This window comes from Notothenia rossii (assembly GCF_949606895.1).
Source record: "Notothenia rossii genome assembly, chromosome: 3".
NCBI lineage: Eukaryota > Metazoa > Chordata > Actinopteri > Perciformes > Nototheniidae > Notothenia > Notothenia rossii.
In genome coordinates, this window is record NC_136901.1 from 58,069,589 (window position 1) to 58,093,274 (window position 23,686).

The window sequence follows — 23,686 nt, forward strand, 5'->3', positions numbered from 1 at the left end:
TTAATGACAAAAAATAGTTGGAATAAAATTGAAATAAAAATAGCTTAAATTAGCAAATTAGTCTTAATACAGTATAACTCCAGGTGCATGTGGTGCTTTGCCCTCATTAACAGAGGTGGCTGTGGCTAAGGGTGTGTGTTGAAGTGTCCATGACCGAGACACTGACAGAATGTGAGTGTGTGTTAATGGTTATCCTGATGAGTAGGTTGCATGTTTTATTGAAGCCTCTGTCTCTATATGAATGTGTGTGTAATGTGTATGTGTGTGTGTAAATGCTGACTTGTGTTGTTAAATTAAAGCACTTTGAGCGGCCGCTAGAAAACTAGAAAAGCGCTCTATAAATGTAGTCCATTTGCCAGCACTGCTGTTGTTTCTAGGTTGTGTGCTTGTGTGTGTGAGCAACCATAATGTGAGGCTTTACGTGTGAGAAAGATGGAAATTGGCCCACAGTGTGCTGGTGACTCAATTTCTGAATCGCATGCTTCACTATGGGCTTATAATGACTATTGTGTCTTGAAAATTAAACTCTAGTCATGAATTTAGTTGTTTATGCATTATCTTATACAAATGAAGCGTGGCTGATGTACATGCCGGAGAGGGCAATAGTTGAGTAATGAATTTGCCTCTGGGACTGCCTTTAAAGAATCCTAATTTAATCAGGCCTTGATGACAGAATGAATAAAAATTATTTGTGATCACAATTCTGTCGACTCTTGTTCTTCTAAGCATCAAATCCCGTTTACATCGTCTGATATCTTGACTGGACTTGTTCTACTTGATCTACTTGGTAGATTTACGCTGTGACCTACTTGTGCCAAACTTTTAATATGATAATATAAAAATGTGGCCCTCAATTTGAAAACATTAAAGCAGAATTTGGAATTAGTATAATTAGATTATTTCAGCAAAACATTTAATCCACAAACGTGCTGCCTCCGTACCGATGAGTCCAGCGTAGGCTCGGAGGCACAGTCCCGCTGAGTCTTTGAGACAGCCGCTGGCCGTCAGAGGAGACGGCTGGCAGTTATTGAGGAAATCAGCCAGTCTGGACCTGGCAACAACACAAACAACCACTCAGCATCAAACACAAGCAGAGGCAGGATGTTTGGAAGTGTATGTTAGGGCGTGCATGTAAATTTGGGTTGAACAGATGTCGGGTTTCCAATCCAATACCATTGTTCTTGTATGCATTTTACTATGCGTACATCTGGAATTTCTCTGTCTTTTCTTCATTTTGCTCTGTACCCAGTGTTCTTTGAATCTTTCACATTTACACAGGATATAAGGATTCATATGTGCTTTAAGGCAAATACCAGCCTGCTGATGTACTGGTTTTAAATGTGTATTGTACGGGGAAATGTGCTTTCCCCGTACATGACACATTACAGGATGTATGGACCAATAGCACTCTCATGGTACAATAGTACAAATGTGAATGTATTCATCATCATCATCATCATCAAGATAACATTCACAGAACAAAGGCAAACTATGAAAAGGTTTGCACAAATGTTAACTTGGATGAATGTTGGCAGATGAATTGGCGCGTGGTCCAACAGCAAACCATCTTTATGGTGCGGAGCTCTGTCAAAGTATTCATTGCTCCCAAATAAGATGAGAGCATTTATTATAAAACATTTTAGACCAACATGCTAGTTGGCTAATAGTTAGCTTGGAGGATTATGAGAATCCTTTTAGAAACTAACCATTGTTGTGTATTTGGTTACACGTTATCTTGCCAGCTGATGGAACTTGCTATTGGTCCAGCAAATAGCGACTAAATCAACAAGTTTCCAGCACGCCGTTATCTGATATGCTGAGGAATTTTCTGTGATACTTTCTGTGAATAGGAATGAATGACATTGATCCAAAACCCCATTTACATGCAACTGTTTGGAATGACATTCAGAGTCATGTTAACAAGATCTAATATATAGGTTTTATATATATATATGTATATATATATATAGGTTAAGAGACGTTGTAGGAGCCATGAAACATGTAAAGTAATGCGTTTTGTTTTAATATAAGATATTTGTTTGATCACGATTGATTGGTTGGCTTGGGTCACATGGATATGGGTGGCACTCGTTATAATCCTGTTCACCTGCGTGAGGTGTGTGTGTGTGGAAGAGAGGGTGACACAGGGCCGTTGTACTCTTTGTTGACCGCAAGATTAATGATTGCTTTGATCATTATTATTACAATGTCTATGTCTAATCACCGCATATTTTTTCATAAACTACATAACAATTCAACAGAGTTTTGATCTCAGCAAGTACTCTTTTTTAGCGTGTCATACAATATCAAACAGGCCCGGCCTCAGCCTCTTAGCGACTTGTTTGTTTCCTGCTGTCGCTATAGACGTAGTATACATTCCCTGGATTTGTGGTAAGCAAAATAATTGTGTGACATATACTTGCCCATAAAAAACACATGCATGCATCAACATCACATACCAATGGAAGAGGATTATGGCAAAATTAGCTAAATTAGGGATGTGACCAAAAGTTTAAATAAATACCTTAATCTCTCAGAATTCTGAGAAAAAAGTCAACATTTTGCGAACGGAGTCAGATTTTTGGGGATTTTCCAAAATAAAAACCAGAAGGTAATACAGTGTACATATTCTGACTTTGTTTCAGAATTCAGACTTTTTTTTTCATAATATAAGAATTCTGAGAATAAAGCAAGAACTCCCCTTTTTTATTTACTTTTGGTTACATCCGAAAAAAAAATTCTTATGTGACCCTAATCCTTTTCCGTACTTACCCTTGGTATCAACATGAATAATATTTAATCAAACTTGTAATTCAAAAGCCTTTTTCATATTTTAATTACGACCAGCATCATCCATATACATCAATCTGAGCGGTGTCTGACCTGCAGAGGTCATCCCGGCGGCAGAAGCTCTGCTGGTGCAGGCAGTTGGGCTGCACCCCCTCAGGGTCCTGGTAGGAGCAGGAGGGCACGATGGTCTTCCTCCTCCTCTCCCCACACAGGGTGTTGGTGCAGGGGCAGAACAGGACCCCCAGGCTGTACTCCTCAGGGACCCGCTCCAGGAAGCGCCTCAGGGCCCGGTGGCACTTGTGCTGGTTGCATCGGCTGGTCATGGAGACCCGCTTGGTGCAGGCCAGGACATACTCTGACCGCAGGGCGCCACACTTCTCATACAGGCCGCAGTCCTGTGCTGCCTTCAGGCACTGGTTCTCACCGTCCAGCTGCATGTAGGAAGAGGCTGAGGGGGTTGGGGGGTTTAAATAAGCCAAGCTCAAAATACCTGTGCGAGCAGTTGTAAAGAAGGAATGGAAGTGCATAGCCTCATACAATAATCGTTCAAAAAGGATATTGATTAGTTGTGTGCTGCAACAGTTTTACTAGCAGAGTGTCGTCTGACTATGCACTCTCACATAGTAAAGGCTCAGAGTTTTAAAACTTTATTGGTTCGATTTTTAGAATGGAGGCCTTTGAAATTAAAATGGTGTGACTGTGGATTTGGTTTAAATTTAAACAAGTTTGGAGGAAATTAACTCACAAACCTTGAAGCAGATTGAAATAAAATTAACAAAAACATTTCCCAATTTGGGATCAATAAAGTATATCTTATCTTGTCTTACATATTTAAAAGAATGTGTGTGTTTTACCTGCCACTAAGGAGGCCATGTGAGAATCCATCATTGTGTCGTCATAGGGAGATATTTCCAACTCATCCTCACCTGGAGAATGGAGCACAAAAACATTGGCAAACAATCGGTCACTAACAATGACATTGAATAATAGTAGCTTTTGAAAGATAAATTGTGTGACCAATACAAAGATACAAAGAGAAACACCAATACAACTGAATACATCATCAACTGTACTGGAAGGAGGTCATCAATCTGGAATCAGGCCATGAAATGATTCTAATAGATGGATCAAACCAAAAGATAAGGACGGCTAAGATGATTCAACAACAGGAACGTCTATTTTCTATTGAAACATTTAGCAGAGCATCCGCATCAGGCTAATTATAAATCAGCATTAGGCATATTATAAAAGCCTGATGTCTTAGGCGGTGTATCAGGTCTAATGTAAGGTATCTTGTAGGATTTCTAACAAGGTGAGTCTGGCTGGTTATGTGATGACACAAAGAGTAATAATAACATTTTATGGAGGTGTGAGTAAGCAATGACCCACAGAAGAGGAGCCGTATATGGCAACACAGGAAGAGTTACGAGAGTGGTGTAAAATCCTCATATCCTCAGTTCATGTCTGTAAACATGAGTCATCTGCAATACCAACCTGTACAGAATGTTGAAATCCCCTAACCTTATAATGAGAGATAACATGAAACCCAGCTGAAATGACGTCAGCATCACACAACTCTGTGTGAGAGATTCTGTGGTGTCTTCTGTTCCATGTCTAAATTAAGTTGTCAGTGTATTTTCTGACAGTTCACTGCATTACATTGACATTTACTTCACCAAATCTAATTAGAAGAACAAAAGGCTCTCCTGCAGTGCAGTGGGGTCCCTGAAGTAACACTACCCCTTTACAAATGCTAAAATGTTAGTTTCCTTACTTTCCACTTTGAGTCTATTGTGATTCATCCTGTCCATATGTCGTGAAAATTCATCCAAAATGTGTTAGGATGAAGGATGAGGGGACCACCAAAGACATTAGTATTCATCCTCTGGGGTCCAAGAATATCTGCACTAAACTACATGGTAGCTAAAAACAGCCCACTTTAAAAGTCACCAGAGATAGTGAGTGGTTTTACCATAGCATGGTGCTTTGTTTTGTGTCTGTGTGGATGCTCATTATTTAAACCTTGCCTAGTAACACAAGCTACAAAGACGCCTTCAGTTTTTCTATTTTCTCATTTAATAAGTTGTTAAAATGTTGTAAAAGGACGAGAATGAAATGACAAGATATCAGTGAGAGTTATATCAATCGGTTCATCTCACTCAATATAATCTTCGTTTAAAGTCAAATAGGATTAACTCAAGGGGCGGTAACCCTCGAACCTCCTGGTGGACACCGGTGGTCAGGGAAGCCGTCCGACTGAAGAAGGAGGCCTTCAGGGATTTGTTATCCCGGGGGACTCCCGAGGCAGTTGCAAGGTACCGACAGGCCCGAAGGGCAGCAGCCTCAGCCGTGGCCGAGGCAAAGCAGCGGGTGTGGGAGAAATTCGGAGAAGACAAGGAAAAGGACTTTCGGGCGGCACCAAGGTTGTTCTGGAAAACTGTCCGACACCTCAGGAGGGGGAAGCAGGGAACCATCCAAGCTGTGTACAGTAAGAATAGGACGTTGTGGACCTCAACTGATGGAGTGTTAGGGCGTTGGAAGGAGCACTTTGAGGAACTCCTGAACCCGACAACTCCGCCCTCTATGTTAGAGGCATAGCTGGAGTATGACGGGGGATCAACACCAATCTCCCCAAACAACTCCACAGTGGCAAAGCCCCGGGGGTGGATGAGATCCGCCCAGAAATGCTGAAGGCTCTGGGTGTTGAGGGACTGTCATGGTTGACACGTCTCATCAACGTTGCGTTGAAGTCGGAAACAGTACCGAAGGAGTGGCAGACCGGGGTGGTGGTTCCCCTTTTTAAAAAGGGGGATCAGAGGGAGTGTGCCAATTACAGAGGCATCACACTACTCAGCCTCCCCGGGAAAGTTTACTCTAAGGTACTCGAAAGGAGGGTCAGGCCGATTGTCGAACCTCAGATTGAGGAGGAACAATGCGGATTCCGTACTGGTCGTGGAACCACGGATCAGCTTTTTACTCTCGCAATGATCCTGGAGGGGGCCTGGGAGTACGCTTATCCAGTCTACATGTGTTTTGTAGACTTGGAGAAGGCGTATGACCGGGTTCCCAGGGAGTCACTGTGGGAGGTGCTGCGGGAGTATGGGGTGAGGGGGTCTCTACTCAGGGCCATCCAATCTCTGTACTCCCAAAGCGAGAGCTGTGTCCGGGTCCTCGGCAGTAAGTCGGACCCATTTCAGGTGAGGGTTGGCCTCCGCCAAGGCTGCGCTTTGTCACCAATCCTGTTTGTAATATACATGGATCGGATTTCGAGGCGTAGTCGTGGGGGAGGGGGTCTGCAGTTTGGTGGACTAAGGATTGCACCACTGCTTTTTGCAGATGATGTTGTTCTGATGGCTTCATCGGTCTGCGACCTTCAGCACTCACTGGATCGGTTCGCAACCGAGTGTGAAGCGGCTGGGATGAGGATCAGCACCTCCAAATCTGAGGCCATGGTTCTCAGCAGGAAACCGATGGACTGTCCACTCCAAGTAGGGAATGAGTCCTTACCTCAAGTGAAGGAGTTCAAGTATCTCGGGGTCTTGTTCTCGAGTGAGGGAACAATGGAGCGTGAGATGGGTCGGAGAATCGGAGCAGCGGGAGCGGTACTGCAGTCGCTTTACTGCACCGTTGTGACGAAAAGGGAGCTGAGCCAGAAGGCAAAGCTCTCTGTCTACCGGGCCATTTTCGTTCCTACCCTCACCTATGGTCATGAAGGATGGGTCATGACCGAAAGAACAAGATCGCGGGTAAAAGCGGCCGAGATGGGTTTTCTCCGCAGGGTGGCTGGTGTCTCCCTTAGGGATAAGGTGAGAAGTTCAGTCATCCGGGAGGGACTCGGAGTTGAACCGCTCCTCCTTCGCGTTGAAAGGAGCCAGTTGAGGTGGTTCGGGCACCTAGTTAGGATGCCACCTGTCCGCCTCCCTAGGGAGGTGTTCCAGGCACGTCCAGCTGGGAAGAGACCAAGGGGTAGACCTAGGACCAGGTGGAGGGATTATATCTCTTCGCTGGCCTGGGAGCGCCTTGGGATCCCCCGGTCAGAGCTGGTTGATGTGGCCAGGGAAAAGAAAGTTTGGGGCTCTCTGCTGGAACTGCTACCTCCGCGACCCGACCACGGATAAGCGGGAGAAGATGGATGGATGGAGGATTAACTTTATATTCAAGCAACACATCTTCATAAAAACTATTTACAGCACCACCTGCTATAAAGAATAAGGGGGCAGTTTTTCACTTCTACTGGACCGTACAATATAAATGTATAGTCATCAGTTATATAAAAAAACGGTAGTATCTATCTATGACAGGCAAGAATAAGCAGAATTGAACCAAACTGGTCAAAATAACACTGTCATCCATAGGCGGTGCCAGGGGGGCGCTAGGGGGTGCTGCAGCTCCCCCTAGGATAGCCATAGAACCCCCTGAGCACCCCCAAGAAATGTAGGCCTATGTGTTTTTTTTTTTTATGTGTGTGAAATTCATAATTTGAAAGATGATTGATTCGGGAATAATATGCTACAGTACAACTACTTCTGGGTCTCTGTGTTTCATTCAAGCTCGGCTCAGTGTGTGTGTGTGTGTGTGTGTGTGTGTGTGTGTGTGTGTGTGTGTGTGTGTGTGTGTGTGTGTGTGTGTGTGTGTGTGTGTGTGTGTGGGATAATAGCGCATTTAGTGTGATTTTGAGCAAGCGAGAGAGAGAGAGAGAGAGAGAGAGAGAGCGCACCGGTGCCAGCAGGGACCGTGTTGTTAGCATCTGGTTAGCTAGCTGCACTAACGGACATAAGGTGCTGTTTCCACAACAAGCTGGAGGAGAGTCCTCCCCTGCCAGATGTATCTAATGTAAAATATTATTTCTGAGGCACACCTTCATATGATCATTATTGTTATAAAAAGAATAAGAGAATAAATGAAAAACAGGTATGAAATACTATATGACAGTAAAACAAGAATACAGTTTCAAAGGGGAGTGATTTGTAAAATTTCCATAAAGCCTTAATAACATTCATTTTCTGGAAAAACACCTCTCAGACGCTCTTCCGTTTACTTTTTTAATAAAGAAAAACAAATGGTTCGGAGATACACGGATTCATCTCCCTCCATCATGTTGATTTGAATCCGAAGTTCTGAACATGAGCCCGCCCCTCTCGACCTTCTGAGCCAATCACAGCGCAATAATGACCTGCCTTCCGTTTCAACCATACTCCTTCCGTTTCCAATATACTTTCTCTCACACATACTGTACATTCTTCTCTTGCATAGGTACATACATTGTCTTCATACATACATACATTCTTCTCTTACATTCATATTGTCTTCAGACATGCATATATTATTTATAATATTAAATGTAAATGTGACGATATAGTTCACGATGTGTTATCTTTATTTGTCTCGTGTCTTTGTGCCAACTATGTATGAATGTTTGCATGTTATGTTTACTGTTAAAGCAGGGTTAGTTGGTGCATGTAGTTGCCTGTTTTCGCCACAAGGCTCCGCCTGAGGGCGTGAAGGTGAGGAAGAGCGTTTCTTCCTCGGTGGTTGAGGGAACTGTGACGGAGTTTTTGGTTCATAATAAAGTTGCCACGAGTGAGAAAAGACAAGTGATGTCCGCTTGAGTCCTTGAGTGCAACATATATTGGCGAGCTAGCCAGGATATTAGCTCTAAACGGATTAAAAGAGGGCTATTATCCTGAGACGAACCAGGAAAAGAAAGATAACACTGTACCGTGAGGAAAATATGGATTTGGAGATTCTCCTAGATCGCGCCACCGTTGCTCTGAGTCAGCAAAACCGGGACCGGATGGTGGAGGTCTGTAAATATCTGCATTGTATAGAAGATGATGAAGAAGATACTTTTGCTGATAAAAACAGACAAACATTATTTAAAATAGCAGAAAACAAAATTGACGAAATTGAAGAAAAAGCAGATGCAGAGGAAGCATCTAAAGTAATCCAAGAGCTGCTAGTTTTCATGGAGGGCCTGACAGAAGACGGAGACAGAAAAGCGCGAGAGCGCCGCCATGACACTGAGATGAGAGATAAATATATGGAGCTGCAGCAGTCCCGAAAGACTTTGGAAGACGAAATAAAGATGCTGGGTGAAAACCTAAACATATCAGATGGCGTCAGCAGCAGCACTAGCGGGCCACTATTCACAGCTAAGGTGCCAGAGGTAACCATCAGGCGAGAGTTCCGCATCTGCGGCCAAATCGGTGAAGGAGGGCAGCGTGACAAACTGTCTTACCAACCTAATACACCAGATAGAGAGCGGGCTTCGCAAGGGTCATGGTGAGTCGGAAGTAATCGAGGATGTGATAAGGGCCATTAGCCCTGGCTTAAAGCTGTGTGACATGCTAGAAATAAAGACTGAATTGACTCTGCCTCAGCTAAAGATCATATTAAAGTCGCATTACAACGAAGATGACACTTCAGGAAACCTTGAGGCAGAAACAATAAATAAGCTCAAACTTAACAACACCAAAACACCCAGAATGACTTAACTACAGACAACTAACAATAAGTTGGACAAGTCACCTGACCCCTCCATGCAGAAAACACTGCAGGAGGATGCTAAAGGCACCCACAAGGAGAAGACAAAGACAGCCCAACCTCCACAAGAGCTTGTGATGCACACTCTGGTAAGAGAGCTTCAAACTGAGGTTGCTGAAATGAAACGTATGGTGTTAGCTTCCATGAGCACTGGCAGGCCACAGAACTACAGGGGAACAACAGCATCCGCAGAAGAGCGTGCAGGGACTGCCAGGACAAAGGAGAGGAAGTCAACTGTAGCCACTGCTTCAAGTGTGGACAGCTGGGACACATATCCAGAGGATGCAGAGCTCCACGCCAGGCACAGGGAAACTTCGGAGGGTTGCTGCAGGGGGACCAGCAGTAATCCAGCAACAGCCGCCAGGGGCCCAACGCTGCAACAACTGTCTACAGGAGGAGGATGCAACCAGGAGACTTGTGACATTTGCAGGTTGTTCAAGTACAGTTTATTGCTCCAGGTCCTGTCAGAAGCATTATTGGCCAGAACACAAACCTCTGTGTAAAGCAGTAAGTTTAGTTGCAGAACACTTAGCAGAAACCAAGAGACATAAGAACAACTTTCCAGACACATGCAAAGTTAATTACCTCTCAGCTAAAGAAGATAAAAGACTTATTAAACTTATTGGCAAACGGAAAATGGTCAAATGTACTTTTGATAACGTACCGGTGACAGCATTGTGGGATACGGGTGCTCAGGCAACAGTAATAAATGAACAATGGCGAGCTGAACACCTTCCACACAGCACTATCAGACCTATCGCTGAACTCTTAGGGCCAGAACCACTAGATGAACTTGCTGCAAATAGAACAGAAATCCCATTTATGGGATGGATACCAGTAGAGTTCCAACTGAGCGGGTTAGAGACTTCTAGTGCAAGTCTGCTAGTGCCAGTTCTAGTTTCCAGTGATCAAAATGTGGCAGAAGACCCTATAGTTGGCTTTAATGTAATAGAGGAAGTGATCAATGAACAATTAAAGCAACAGAAGGGCACAGCAGGAAGTGACAGCACTACAGCAGTTGTGAGCGGTGCTTTTGAAATTGACTCTTATGCTGCACATACTTTTATCCAGCTAATACACACTCATCAAGCTACTTCTGAGGAGACCATAGTAAAAACAGGCAAGGATAAAGTTGTGTTACTCCCAGGTGAAGTTACCACAGTGAAATGTCGCACACACATGCAGACTGAAGAGGACACTGTCATGTTGTTCAGCCCAATTATGAACACCAGCTTACCTGAGGGATTGCACATCCAAGAAGTACTGTTCACTATGAGAAAAGGTAACTCTGCCACTGTCCCTGTTTCAGTTATTAACACTACAGCACACAGTGTCACACTAGGCCCCCGAGTTAGCCTCGGACACATTGAGAGTGTGAAGGCTGTGTACCCAGCAGCTACAGAACCAGCGGCACAAGGACAGACACAACCAGGTCCCGACAAAAATGCACAGCAAAACACAGACTGCTCAGGTACAAGCTGCCCCACTACTGACTGTGGTGAAACCTGGGATCCCCCAGTGACTTTAGATCACTTGACTAGTGACCAGCAAACCTTAGCAAGAGAAGTGTTAAGGGAGGAGTGTAAAGTATTTGCTAGGGATGAAAATGATGTAGGCTCCATACCCTCTCTGCTTATGCACATCACCCTAAATGACCAGACACCTTTCCAGAAGACTTATATCAGTGTTCCTAAGCCATTACATCAGGAGGTAAAGGAATATTTACAGGACTTGATTAATAAGGGCTGGATCACTAAATCAAGGTCACCCTATTCGTCACCTATAGTGTGTGTAAGAAAAAAATCAGGGGAACTGAGACTGTGTGTAGACTACCGTGAGCTAAATAGGAAGTCAGTGCCAGATAGACATCCTATTCCTCGCATACAAGATATGTTGGACAGTCTTCCTGGGAGTTCATGGTTTTCTGTACTTGACCAAGGCAAGGCGTACCACCAAGGCTTTGTAGATGAAGAAAGTCAGCCTCTCACTGCCTTCATCACACCATGGAGCCTGTATCAGTGGGTTAGGATCCCCTTTGGCCTGAGTTCAGCTCCAGCTGAATTTCAAAGAAGTATGGAGGAGTGTTTGTGGGGTTTGCCTGATGATATTTGCCTGCCTTACCTTGATGACAATTTAGTCCATAGCAAGTCCTTCATTGACCACGTTGAGCATGTAAGAACAGTCCTTTGCCGATACCAGCAACATGGAGTGAAGCTCACACCAAAAAAATGTGAACTGTTTAAATCCAAAGTTAGGTTCTTGGGCAGGATAGTGTCAAAAGAGGGGCATAGCATGGACCCGGCAGAGGTGGCTCCAGAGCAGGCCCTGAAGGAAAGACGTCCTAACACAGTGGGAGAAGTGAGACAGATTTTAGGCTTCCTGTCCTACTACAGGACATACATACACAACTTTTCTGCCATAGCAAAGCCCCTGTATGAACTGTTGGCAGCCCAATCCCCTGTTCCTGCTTCACCACAAAACCACAATGTGGCTAAAAAGGGAAAAGTAAAGAAAACAAAACACGGGCAGTTGACCTGATCATCACCAGTCACATGGACTGAAAAGCATCATCAGGTTCTGAGCCACCTAGCGGACAAACTCTCTAACCCTCCAATCCTAGGCTTCCCAGACCTGAATGAACCGTTTGATTTGCACACTGATGCTTCACAGGCAGGACTTGGTGCAGTGCTGTACCAACGCAGTCATGGCAAGCTGAAGGTGATCGCTTATGGATCCAGAACGCTCACCCCTCCAGAGAGAAACTACAACCTGCACTCTGGTAAGCTGGAGTTTCTCCCACTGAAGTGGGCCATCTGCGAGCGTTTCAGAGACTATCTTGTTCATTTCATGCTCCCTCTTTTGTGGTATATACTGATAATAATCCACTGACATATATACTGACAACAGCAAAGTTAAATGCCGTGGGACAAAGATGGGTAGCAGAGTTGGCAGATTTTAATTTCAAAATCAAGTACAGACCAGGCAAAGCAAATGCAGACGCAGACGGCTTATCCAGAATGCCACTTGATTTTGAAAGTTATGTGAACCAATGCACGCACACAGGTTGTTTGCCAGGAAGAAGTACGTGCAACAGAAGAGAACAGCCCATTCCTACACTCAGTCTCTTGTAATGCTCTACAGACACAGATAGACATAGAGAATATGTTCAGTGCCATACAGCCATTCTCCAGGAAATTAATCAAGACAGCACAGCAACAAGATCAGGTGATGGGCAAAATGTATGGACACAAAGAGAAAAACAAGCGACCCACTGTACAACAACTGAAATACGAGGGCCCAGAATTTAAAGCTCTAGTCAGAGAGTGGAGTAGGCTTGAGATCAGAGAAGATGGAACTATGCACCGCAAAACTCACACAAAAAGTCGGCTTTTGCTCCCAGATGTATACCGTCCACTTGTAGCTGTAGGAGCTCCACAATGAAATGGGACACTTGGGAACAGAAACGACAGTAAACTTGATAAGAGAACGTTTCTTTTGGCCCAAAATGCAAATAGACATAGAACATTTTGTGACAAACGTGTGTGAGTGTCTAAAGAAGAGAAAACCTAACAGACACTCACTCGCACCTATGATGAGTATCAAAACCACTCACCCATTCCAGCTGATCTCTGTTGATTTTCTACATTTGGAAGAATGTAGGGGGGGTTATGAACATGTACTTGTCATAATGGACCATTAGACTCGGTTCGCACAAGCATATGCAACAACCAACAAATTAGCCAAGACTGTTGCAAACAAACTGTTTAATGATTTCTGTCTCAAGTTTGGTTTCCCAGAAAGACTGCATCGTGATTTGGGGAGGGAATTTGAGAACAAGCTGCTTCACCACCTGAAAACACTGTCAGGCATTTGGGGGTCTCACACTACTCCTTATCATCTCCAAGGAAATGGACAGACAGAGAGATTTAACAGGACATTGTTGACAATGCTGAGAACACTTACTGAAGAACAGAAACATGACTGGAAAAATCACCTCACTAAAGTCGTACATGCCTACAACTGCACAGCTAATGAAGCCACCGGCTATTCTCCATTCTTTCTCCTGTTTGGTAGGCCACCCCGACTGCCTGTTGACCTGCTGTTTGGAATTGAAAATCAGGACTGCACAGGCTCCTACCAGGACTATGTGGAGAAGTGGCGAAAGAGGATGACTGAGGCTTATGACATCGCCTCCAGAAATGCTTCCAAGTCAGCTGATAGGGGAAAAAAACAGTATGACAAGAAAGTGTATGGCCCCACACTGCAGGTTGGCAGTCGTGTCCTGGTGAGAAATGTGGGTGAGAGAGGGGGACCAGGTAAAATCCGCTCCTACTGGGAAGACAACATTTATGTTGTCAAAAGTCAGAAAGGTGACATCAGTCCAGTGTTTGAGGTAGTGCCTGAAAGTGGTGGAGGCAGGACAAGGATCCTCCACAGGAATCTACTTTTACCATGTGACTTCCTCCCAGCCACAGATGACAGATATCAGGCTACCATCCCAACTCGAACAAAGAAAAGAAACAATTACACAAACAGACACACATCTGTGACCAAGTGCACACAACAAATAAATGTTGATGAGGAATCAGATGATGACTTTAATGATGTAACATTCACCTGGCCTTCAGCGGAACACCAAAGGATGCCTGCGCTTAACCCCTCTGCTCAGAAGTTCCATCCTCAAGAGGGAAAGATGATCTTGGGAACGAGGGAGCCACTGCAAAGCAGGGAGGAGGAAAAAGAGGAGCAGGTTCACACAGTGACATCTGACGAAGGTGAGGAGGATGTTGGGACAACAGCTACAGAGAGCTCAGAGGAGGAAACAGTGGAAGACTCGGAGCAGAGGACAATGTATCCAAGACGACAAAGAAAGCAACCACAGACTCTGAGTTATGACAAACTTGGCCAGCCTAGTTTCGCAGAGAGAACCATTTCCACCAAAGAGATAGCTGTAAATGGCTACTGGCGGCCCTGGTAATGGACTTGGAAATAAATAATAATAAAAAAATTAAAAAGTACATGACACTCCTTGCCTCTTTACAAGTATACCTAAAGTGCCTTGTGTTAATGTGATTGTTGGCTGAAATGTGTGTTGTGTGGATTGGGTTCCAGAATTGATTTAGAAAGGAAAATGATGACCCTTTCAACAGTATGGACTCATGGTTTTGTAATATGCATTAAAGATGCAAATGTTTGGGTTTTAAAAAAAGAAAAACTGATCAAATCAGTAGTATTCACAACTGCAGTGAACAGCAGCTTGTGTATCTCATTAAGAAGTGTTTTATTCAAAATGGCCCATTCTCTTGTCTTACTACCCATGTAGTTGTTTAAGATTAGTAGGTGTAAAGGAAAATGTCGAGACGACATTTTGTAAGTGGGGGAGAGTGTGACGATATAGTTCACGATGTGTTATGTTTATTTGTCTCGTGTCTTTGTGCCAACTATGTATGAATGTTTGCATGTTATGTTTACTGTTGAAGCAGGGTTAGTGTAGTAGCATGTAGTTGCCTGTTTTCGCCACAAGGCTCCGCCTGAGGGCGTGAAGGTGAGGAAGAGCGTTTCTTCCTCGGTGGTTGAGGGAACTGTGACGGAGTTTTTGGTTCATAATAAAGTTGCCACGAGTGAGAAAAGACAAGTGATGTCCGCTTGAGTCCTTGAGTGCAACATAAACATTGAATGAATCTGCATGAGAGCAAAATGTATAAATATGAGCATTAAAATATATGAATATGAGAATAAAATAAATGAATGTGTGAATGATAATATATGAATGTGTGCATTGAAATATGATAATATGAGAGCAAAATGTATGAATGTGTGAGTGTAAATATATACGTGTGTGAGAGTGAAAATGTATGTATGTAAAAGGAGAATCTATGCGTGATAAAATAAAATCTGCTTACAGTTCTGTGTCATATGGGTGTTGAGAGATGTATCCATAGATCTCTTCATTTTGCTCTCAAAGTGCACCAGATTGATGCTTTTAACTTCAACATTTAAAAACATATCTTCCCGTGCGAGCATGCCCCCGGACCCCCCTACAGGAGGTTATGTCCGCCCCACACTTATAAAAAATAGCACTTTACCCCTGCTTACACCTATGTGCCGTGAGCTGATTATCAAGCCTTCATTATAACAGTACACTGTGTATGTGCTGTGGGGATTGTTGCAGTAGAAAATTCAACTGTAGCGCCCGGGACCTTGATGAGAAAACCCTAAATGTTTGAGCACCCTCTATGAAACGTCAAGCTACACCACAGCACCCCCAAAAGAAAATCTCTGGGGCCGCCACTGCTGTCATCGTATACTATTAGGAATACGTATAGGTATGAACTATAGTGTCTGTTGGAGAAATATTTTCCTAGGCCCATAACTTTGACCCAGTTGATCAGTTTGTACTGCCCTCACTGAGCACAGGCCTGCAACCTTTGGCGCTGTGCTCTCAGTGTGTTGTCTCCCTATTCCTGCCTGTTGGCGTAGGCTGATAGAGGTGATATAGTGCTTCTCCTGTTTTATCTTGTTATGCACAATGTTGATTATTCACTCAGAACCAGCTAAATACATGGGCAGTGGCAGACTGGTCATCGGGACGTTCGGGACGAATCCCGATGGGCCGGTACCGAAGTGGGCCGGTCGGACGATATGAGCCGGTCCGATAAGTCACTAGCACCCCCACCCCCCCCGTTGACAATTTACTAGTGGTACCGATGTGGGCCAGCCGAGATGCCCGGGCTGATTTTTAGTCCCAGTCCGCCCCTGTACATGGGTCTTGGGTAGAGATCTTCAGAATTGGTTTGGTATCCGCTGGGTCAACTCGTGGCTCTGCACATGTCTGACAAACGTCAGTGTTTGCCATCATAGTTCCTGCTCTCTCTGTGTCTCTCTGTGTCCTGTCTCCATTGCTCAAGAAGTTTCCATCACAGTGTCGGCCTACATCAGCTAGCCATGATTTTACTGTGATGTTACTGTGACACAAACCAGGCACTCTAGGCATGTATTCAATGAGTTAGATTGTCCACTGGGCTAAATCTAAAATGGCAGACACAATACAACGATTGCGCATCTTCTACTTGTCCTCCCTGCCACCAGGGGACCATGACGCTGTAAAAGATACCGCTCTGCAATTGGCGCCTTCAGTTAGTGACTGAAAACAGTTTGCTGATCCCCAATGCTGGGTTTGTGCTGGCTGAATTTTGAGCTGACTTTGAACTGGAGGCACAGCTTGCAGCAAAGTAGCTTCTGGCAGCAGGAAGTTGACATAAACATTTGAGTGTTTTAATAAAAACAACTTTTACTTTTACCCAAAATGTTGTCCCCTCTTGTTGGACTGAGGTCAGACACCACAGTGACTTACGGTACGTCTACACTACAGGCATCAAAAAATGCTTTCAACGCTTCGCCCATTCACTTGAATGGGGTGACGTAGAAGATTTTTAATCTTCGCCGAACTGCATTGTGGGGAGCATGGCATGGCTTTGCAAGCATCACGAGCATCTATCGGCATCAGCCAATGAAATCCCGTTTATGCAAATCCCGCCAGTGCAAGCGCAGCCAATCAAACCGCGTGCAAGCTGGGAGAGCCAGACCGCAGTTTATTTCCTCATATTCCAAACGAGATATTACGGTAGCAAATCACCCGGTTCTTTACGACCGGAACTATTTACCGGGATACAAACCGGAGGAACCAGGCATGGAGGGAGGTGGCAGAAACAGTGGGTGAAACTGATAGTTTTTTCGCCTGTTTGGAGAGTTTATATCCAGTTTACTTCGTTTTAACATTGCTATTGCTTTGTATGTCGGGGGCGGGAGGCTCATGTGATTGGTTGCTCGCAAAAAATCGCCAAGCTTCAGACACGCCCAGCTCCAAGATTTTTTCATGCCTGTAGTGTAGACGGGCCGTTACTATCACCTCTAGAACTGATGTTACAAGATAGGATGAGTTGGGGCTAGTGAGCTAGCATGCTAATTTCAGGAGATATCTCTGAAACACAACACATATTTGAAATCTTACATTTTGGCCATGAAACATGACCTTTAAAGTCACCCTTAGCTTATGTTACTGACAGCTTTTAGACAGATGTGAAACCCTTTAGCAGAGCCTTGATTGACTAGTGGACAGGATGTATGCTGCCAGTAATTCCAACACACTCAAAAGTTCAAACTCAATCAAGAATGTAATAGCATGTAAAGTGTTTATGTATGGAAATCCTATTCTAGGCTATATATTTATGGTAATGACACGCTAGAGCAGCCTAGCAGCGTTAGGAACTGAAGAGTGTGTAATTACACTAATGCTCCGCTGAATAACAGGCCACAGGGGAGGAGTCCGCTGGCTAGTGTTAGCTCTCTTACTGATGCACATTACAACACTCCGTATGTGTGTGTGTGTGTGTGTGTGTGTGTGTGTGTGTGTGTGTGTGTGTGTGTGTGTGTGTGTGTGTGTGTGTGTGTGTGTGTGTGTGGGGGGGGGGGGGGGGGTATGTGTGGCCTAGCATTACTATACTTGTGGGGACTTAAATCTGTTTACACAGTCACGTGTGGGGACTCGCCTCCCTTATGGGGACAAATTGGAGGTCCCCATGAGGGGAATCATTAATTTTAGGGTGAAGACTTGGTTAGGTTTAGGATTAGGGTTATGGTAAGGCTAAAGGTAAGGGTTAGGGTTAGGGTTAGGGTTAGGGTTAGGGTTAGGCATGTGTTGGTTATGGTTAAGGTTGGGATAAGTCTCCAGGAAATGCATGTAAGTCAATTTAACGTCCCCTGAAGTGATGAATACATGGTATGTGTGTGTGTGTGTGTGTGTGTGTGTGTGTGTGTGTGTGTGTGTGTGTGTGTGTGTGTGTGTGTGTGTGTGTGTGTGTGTGTGTGTGTGTGTGTGTGTGTGTGTGTGTGCGTGTGTGTGTGTGTGTGTGTGAGGTCTTTTTTACTGTACCTCACTTTTTTTTGGATTAAGACACAGTCTATCGTAAAAGTAGAAGTGAACCAGTTTTGCTTAGAGGTGTTCAGATAAAAGTTATGTAATACACATCATCAACATCTAGAAAGTCTTACATACATGTCAATGTGTTTTTAAGGCATCACACTATACTGCCAATTCTGTGCAGCTAAAGCCAACGGATTTATTTTCCGGTCTAATCCTGATGTTTCTCTGCGTGTCTCTCTATTTGTGTAAATAGCTACAAACCAGGCATATCTCTGATGTTTCACCTAAACATGTGCAAATTGATTTCTGTAAAGTGCATCAAGCGTTTGGTGTGGCTGACTCTTGCATGGATGGGAGACTAACTTCAAATACATTATATTAAACAAATATGCATACAGTCATATTGTTTTTTTGTATTTGTTTGTGTGCCTGAGGGCAACCTTTTCTATGTGTATTATGTGTTTGTCTGGTGGAATGCTATAATATTGGTAACAATTAGCTTGTTTTTTCATAATGTTAAACTGGTTTGTCATAACTAAACTACTACATGACTACCTGACTAAAAAGGAGAATAAATGTCTGTAATAATATCATACATTTTTTTGAATCTTTTTTATTTTCAAAACATTGTTTTAATAATATCTCAAACCTTCCAATGTTCACTTTATTATTGCTTGTCCTGTCATGTCACTCTAGCTGTATTGTATATTTCAGCGCTGTGTGACTGAATTCTCATTCTGATTAAAGCCCCTATGGAACTTTGCACCTTTTATTATAGAAATATTCACACCAGCTTGAAACCCTCTGGTTGACCTTTCCAGAGTGTACCTCACCTCTCACCAAATCCATTGTTGGTTGGGCTTTTGCCCCCCATACATTTTTACTTGATAATCTGGTAGGTAATGCATCCATAAAGGCAGAACCCGGCTTTACATATGCCCCTAAAGAGTGTCCCTCACAGCCCACCGCAGCAGAAGCCCTACTGACCTGGCATCAGACGGACCCTCCAGTAGATGTGCAGACACTGCTCCTCCTTGCGGAATCCGCGCTGGCACTTGCAAGCCAGGAGAGCTGGGTGTTTGGCCAGCAGAGCGTCCTGTCCCTCCAGACACTCTGCAGCCACCTGCTCTCCCAGAGGGGACACTGCGGCCTCGGCTGCACACAGCTTCAAGCCCCGGTACAACGCCTCACACTGGGGCTCAGCTGAGCACACTTTGTGAGCCTCAACGCAGTCAGTCGGGGAGGGAGGGAAGGGGAAGATGGTTGCTGAGGATGGCAACACACCTAAAAGAGGAAGAAAATAGATACATGTTAAAAGGGTAAGAGGGTAGGCAACATGTCTAACCGAGAGTCAAGGCCAGGTCACTCCAGGAAGTTCTACAGTCATAATCAGCCAACTTTTCAACACTATTGAGAGAAAAATCTATACGTCTTTTTGAAATATGTGGTTTAAAAACGTTGGTAGAAAAGTGTCTATCTTCACACTGATATTTGATGAACCACTGTAGTTGGTGAGTGAAGTTCTAGCTTTCTAAATCGGCTAGGCTAACACAAGGCAGTCATAATATGTAATTTTTTCTTTCTTCTGTTTAGTTTGCAATTTTTCGTCACCAATAAACATAATTCTGTTGAATAAAAAGTTAAAAGACGGTCAGTAAACAAACTCATTAGGTTATTCGCTTTGCTTGGTTACTAACTGGATAATAATCATGTCTGTTCTGTTGAATTTGTATTTCTTAGATAAATGATCCCAGTTTAAGTGCTGATGTGAACGGGCCTTTTGTCAAAAAGGTGCTACATCAAATGCTACTATATTAGTTTGTTACTGTGAAAGATCTGGGTGATGCTTTATTTTCAAGATCTGCATATCTTCACTCTGAGCACGACAGGATAGGGGCAAATGCTTGAATGAGTGCTAAGCTGTATTTTGACAGCACATTCATCATGAGAATCAGAAAACATCAGAATTAGATTCAGGCTTATTGCCATTGCCAAGTAGGTTTATATACAATTCATTTGCTTTGGTGTGTAATGGTGCACGCATAACCACATTAAGAGTTGGGAAAAACAGAGCAAATATCATTATACAAATGATAATACAAATTACTAATATGACTTGTGTATCAGAATTTAACCTGGAAGATTTGAAAGGCGGTAGCACTGAACAGAACTGCGTAAAATATACAGAGGAACGTGCAAGGTTACCGTATGGAATAAAAGGAGTGGCTCACATGGAGCGTGTTAATCTATCGCATATCGTGGGTTGAATTAAAGAATCCGTGTCAGTGAAGGTCCTGGGCTTTTTGGTAAAACCAGTAGTCGACGGGAAGAAACTGTTTAAGTGGCAAGAGATTTTGGTCCTGATGGACCTGGACCTGGACCTGGCCTTCTATAAAAGGGGAGCAAGTCAAAAAGTGTGTGTCCAGGGTGGGAGGGGTCAGCCACAATCTTTCCTGCCCACCTCAGGGTCCTGGAGGACTACATGTCCTGGAGGAGTACAGGTCCTGGAGGACTACAGGTCCTGGAGGAGTACAGGTCCTGGATGAGTAAAAGTCCTGGAGGAGTACAGGTCCTGGATGAGTAAAATTCATGGAGGAGTACAGGTCCTGGAGGAGTACAGGTCCTGGAGGAGTAAAAGTCATGGAGGAGTAAAAGTCCTGGAGGAGTACAGGTCCTGGAGGAGTAAAAGTCCTGGAGGAGTACAGGTCCTGGAGGAGTACAGGTCCTGGAGGAGTAAAAGTCCTGGAGGAGTACAGGTCCTGGAGGAGTAAAAGTCCTGGAGGAGTAAAAGTCCTGGAGGAGTAAAAGTCCTGGAGGAGTACAGGTCCTGGAGGAGTACAGGTCCTGGAGGAGTACAGGTCCTGCAGGAGTACAGGTACTGGAGGAGTAAAAGTCCTGGAGGAGTACAGGTACTGGAGGAGTAAAAGTCCTGGAGGAGTACAGGTCCTGGAGGAGTACAGGTCCTGGAGGAGTAAAAGTCCTGGAGGAGTACAGGTCCTGGAGGAGTACAGGTCCTGCAGGAGTACAGGTACTGGAGGAGTACAGGTACTGGAGGAGTACAGGTCCTGGAGGAGTAAAAGTCCTGGAGGAGTACAGGTACTGGAGGAGTACAGGTCCTGGAGGAGTAAAAGTCCTGGAGGAGTACAGGTACTGGAGGAGTAAAAGTCCTGGAGGAGTACAGGTACTGGAGGAGTAAAAGTCCTGGAGGAGTACAGGTACTGGAGGAGTAAAGGTTCTGGTGGAGTAGAGGTCCTGGAGGAGTACAGGTACTGGAGGACTAAAAGTCCTGGAGGAGTAGAGGTCCTGGAGAGACGGCAGGACCCTCTCCGCAGAGTGAATGAAACGTGCAGCTGCAGGATACCACATGGAGATGGACTCCATGACGGAGGTGTAAAAGTTCACCATCTTAGACTTTGACAGGTTTCTTCAATTTCCCACTTGAGGTTTTGGGAACTGATGGAAGCAGGTACCAGGTACCAGGAAGCAGATGAGTCCACTGCAGCTGGGAGAGCTTGTCTAGTAGCAGAGCCGTGATGATGGTGTGAAAAGTAGAGCTGAAGTCGACCAACAGGATCCTGCCACAGGTTCCTGTATATTCCAGGTGGTGGACTGTTGTAAAGTGTTGACTGCAGTGTGTACAGGCGGGTCAGTCAGGTTTCTAATGTGTAACAGTACAAGGTGCCGAATGGTATTAAAGCCAAACAGATCCTTGATGAGATGGGGTTAGGGGAGCTGTGAGACTGGAGCTGGTGGAGGGTGCCACGAGGCATCCGGACTGTCCCATTGAGCTTCAAAGCGACAGTAAAAATACAAAGTCTTGCTCAACCTGTACTTTGACTCTTCGTTCCTGGCCTTGTCCCCACTCCTAAAAGCTTATTTATTGTCCAACCTATGCTGCCTGAGCTCGGCTGTGAACCAGAGTTTGTTATAGTTATACGTCACCCTGGTGTGTGATGGAATACAGTTGTCTCACTGAACCTGATGTAGGACGTTGTTTGTAGCAGTCCTGAAAACATCCCAGTCAGTACAGTCCAAACCGGCCTGTAGATCCATCATAGCTTCACACATCCACCTCTCAGTTGTCCTCACAACCAGTCATTTGCGGAGCTTTCATTTCTGTAAGAAGGAATCAGATGGACCATGTCATAGTCAGAGTCCGCAGTGCAGCATGGGGGACGGCCTGTTAGGATCTACAGATGGTAGTGTAGCAGTGATCCAACATATTCTCAATTTTGGTCGGGCATTTAATTAACCGCCTGTATTTGGGGAGCTCATGGCCACCAAGCACTACAGATAAGAGGTTAGTACACTCCACACACAATATTTGGTCCCTGATTGGATGCAGGTGAGAGCACCGTTGACAATAATGTTCAGTAATTCCAAAAAAGGTGGAGATAAGTGGGAAATAAATCTGCTGGAGTTGTTTCTCTCATGTTTATGAACTCTGTCTCAAAACAGAGGACACCACAACACAGTCAGCCCTCAGCGGTAACATCTTGGTTTGTTCTAGTTTTCTCTGTACATCAGACTTGTTATTGTAAACCTATTCAAGTAAGAGATCGGTTCTGTGTCCATTTTTGTTCAGTAATACAGGCGTTTCTTCTCTCAATGACTGTTCTTTGTGTATTGTGATGCATTTCGTCGGATCAGCATGTTACAGTTTATTGCTCCACATGGTCATATCAAGGCGGGAATCTGTGGATGTCCTTATAAACATCTACAAAAGATCTTATGGTCTATAAAACCCTTTATGGTCATGCTGATTTATAGAAAATAAACAAAGAGGAATAAACAAGTATTCAATGGAATGATATTTGGTACCATCTTGCATCATGAGCTTTAAATGGACCCTCAAGAAGAAGGGGAATTCTCATGACTGACAGCAGGTTGTACTACTTTACTGCAAATGATTCATCATTTTGCTGATGTCTCGAAAGTCAGGAAGAAATATTTGATTGTGAGCTTCATAATATGTCATTAATTCAAAGCTGAAGTCATGATATCACATCTGCTAGCATTTGGCCTTTTATTCATTAGTCTTTAATGAAAGAGAAAGACTGATGCGTGTTTACTGCCCATTTAAGACACATCGGCTCCACTATATCACTCAATGGGAGAAACTGAATCTTTTGAAATTCGAACAAGGTTAGATAACTTTGTCAGCACAGAAAGGAATATAGCTGCCATGAAAAATAAGAAGGGCAGCTGTAACTTAGTTGTGTTAATTTCCGTCAAACTTACAAACGTTCTTTTTAATAGTTTAGATATTAATGCTTTGAGAATACAATCTTGGAATACTATTTCCTAAGTATGTTTGCTTTCACAGAGTCCACATCAGAGGAGCCAATCAGGCAACAGCACCAGAATGTGTTTGAACCGCTCCAAGCTGTTAAAGCCCCTCAGAGGTCGGAGAACACTGTGGTCCGGACG

The 23,686-nt window shown here is 44.1% G+C and overlaps 2 protein-coding genes across 2 annotated transcripts in view; one reads left to right on the forward strand and one right to left on the reverse strand.

Annotated features, from left to right (window-relative positions):
- Positions 1–23,686, reverse strand: part of gfra3 (GDNF family receptor alpha 3) — a 49,315-nt gene that overhangs the window by 19,249 nt on the left and 6,380 nt on the right. The window contains exons 2-5 of the mRNA XM_079669977.1: positions 19,244–19,540; positions 3,645–3,716; positions 2,884–3,238; positions 942–1,051 (exon numbers count right to left, since the gene is read on the reverse strand). Of these exons, the coding sequence (XP_079526103.1) occupies positions 942–1,051; positions 2,884–3,238; positions 3,645–3,716; positions 19,244–19,540 (834 nt within the window). The remainder of the gene's footprint in view (positions 1–941; positions 1,052–2,883; positions 3,239–3,644; positions 3,717–19,243; positions 19,541–23,686) is intronic.
- On the forward strand, positions 6,168–16,689 carry LOC307032167 (uncharacterized protein). Its single transcript, XM_079669978.1, has 3 exons — positions 6,168–9,840; positions 12,004–12,112; positions 13,408–16,689. The coding sequence occupies exons 1-3, from the start codon at positions 9,616–9,618 to the stop codon at positions 13,503–13,505; spliced, it is 432 nt and encodes a 143-aa protein (XP_079526104.1). The 5' UTR covers positions 6,168–9,615; the 3' UTR covers positions 13,506–16,689.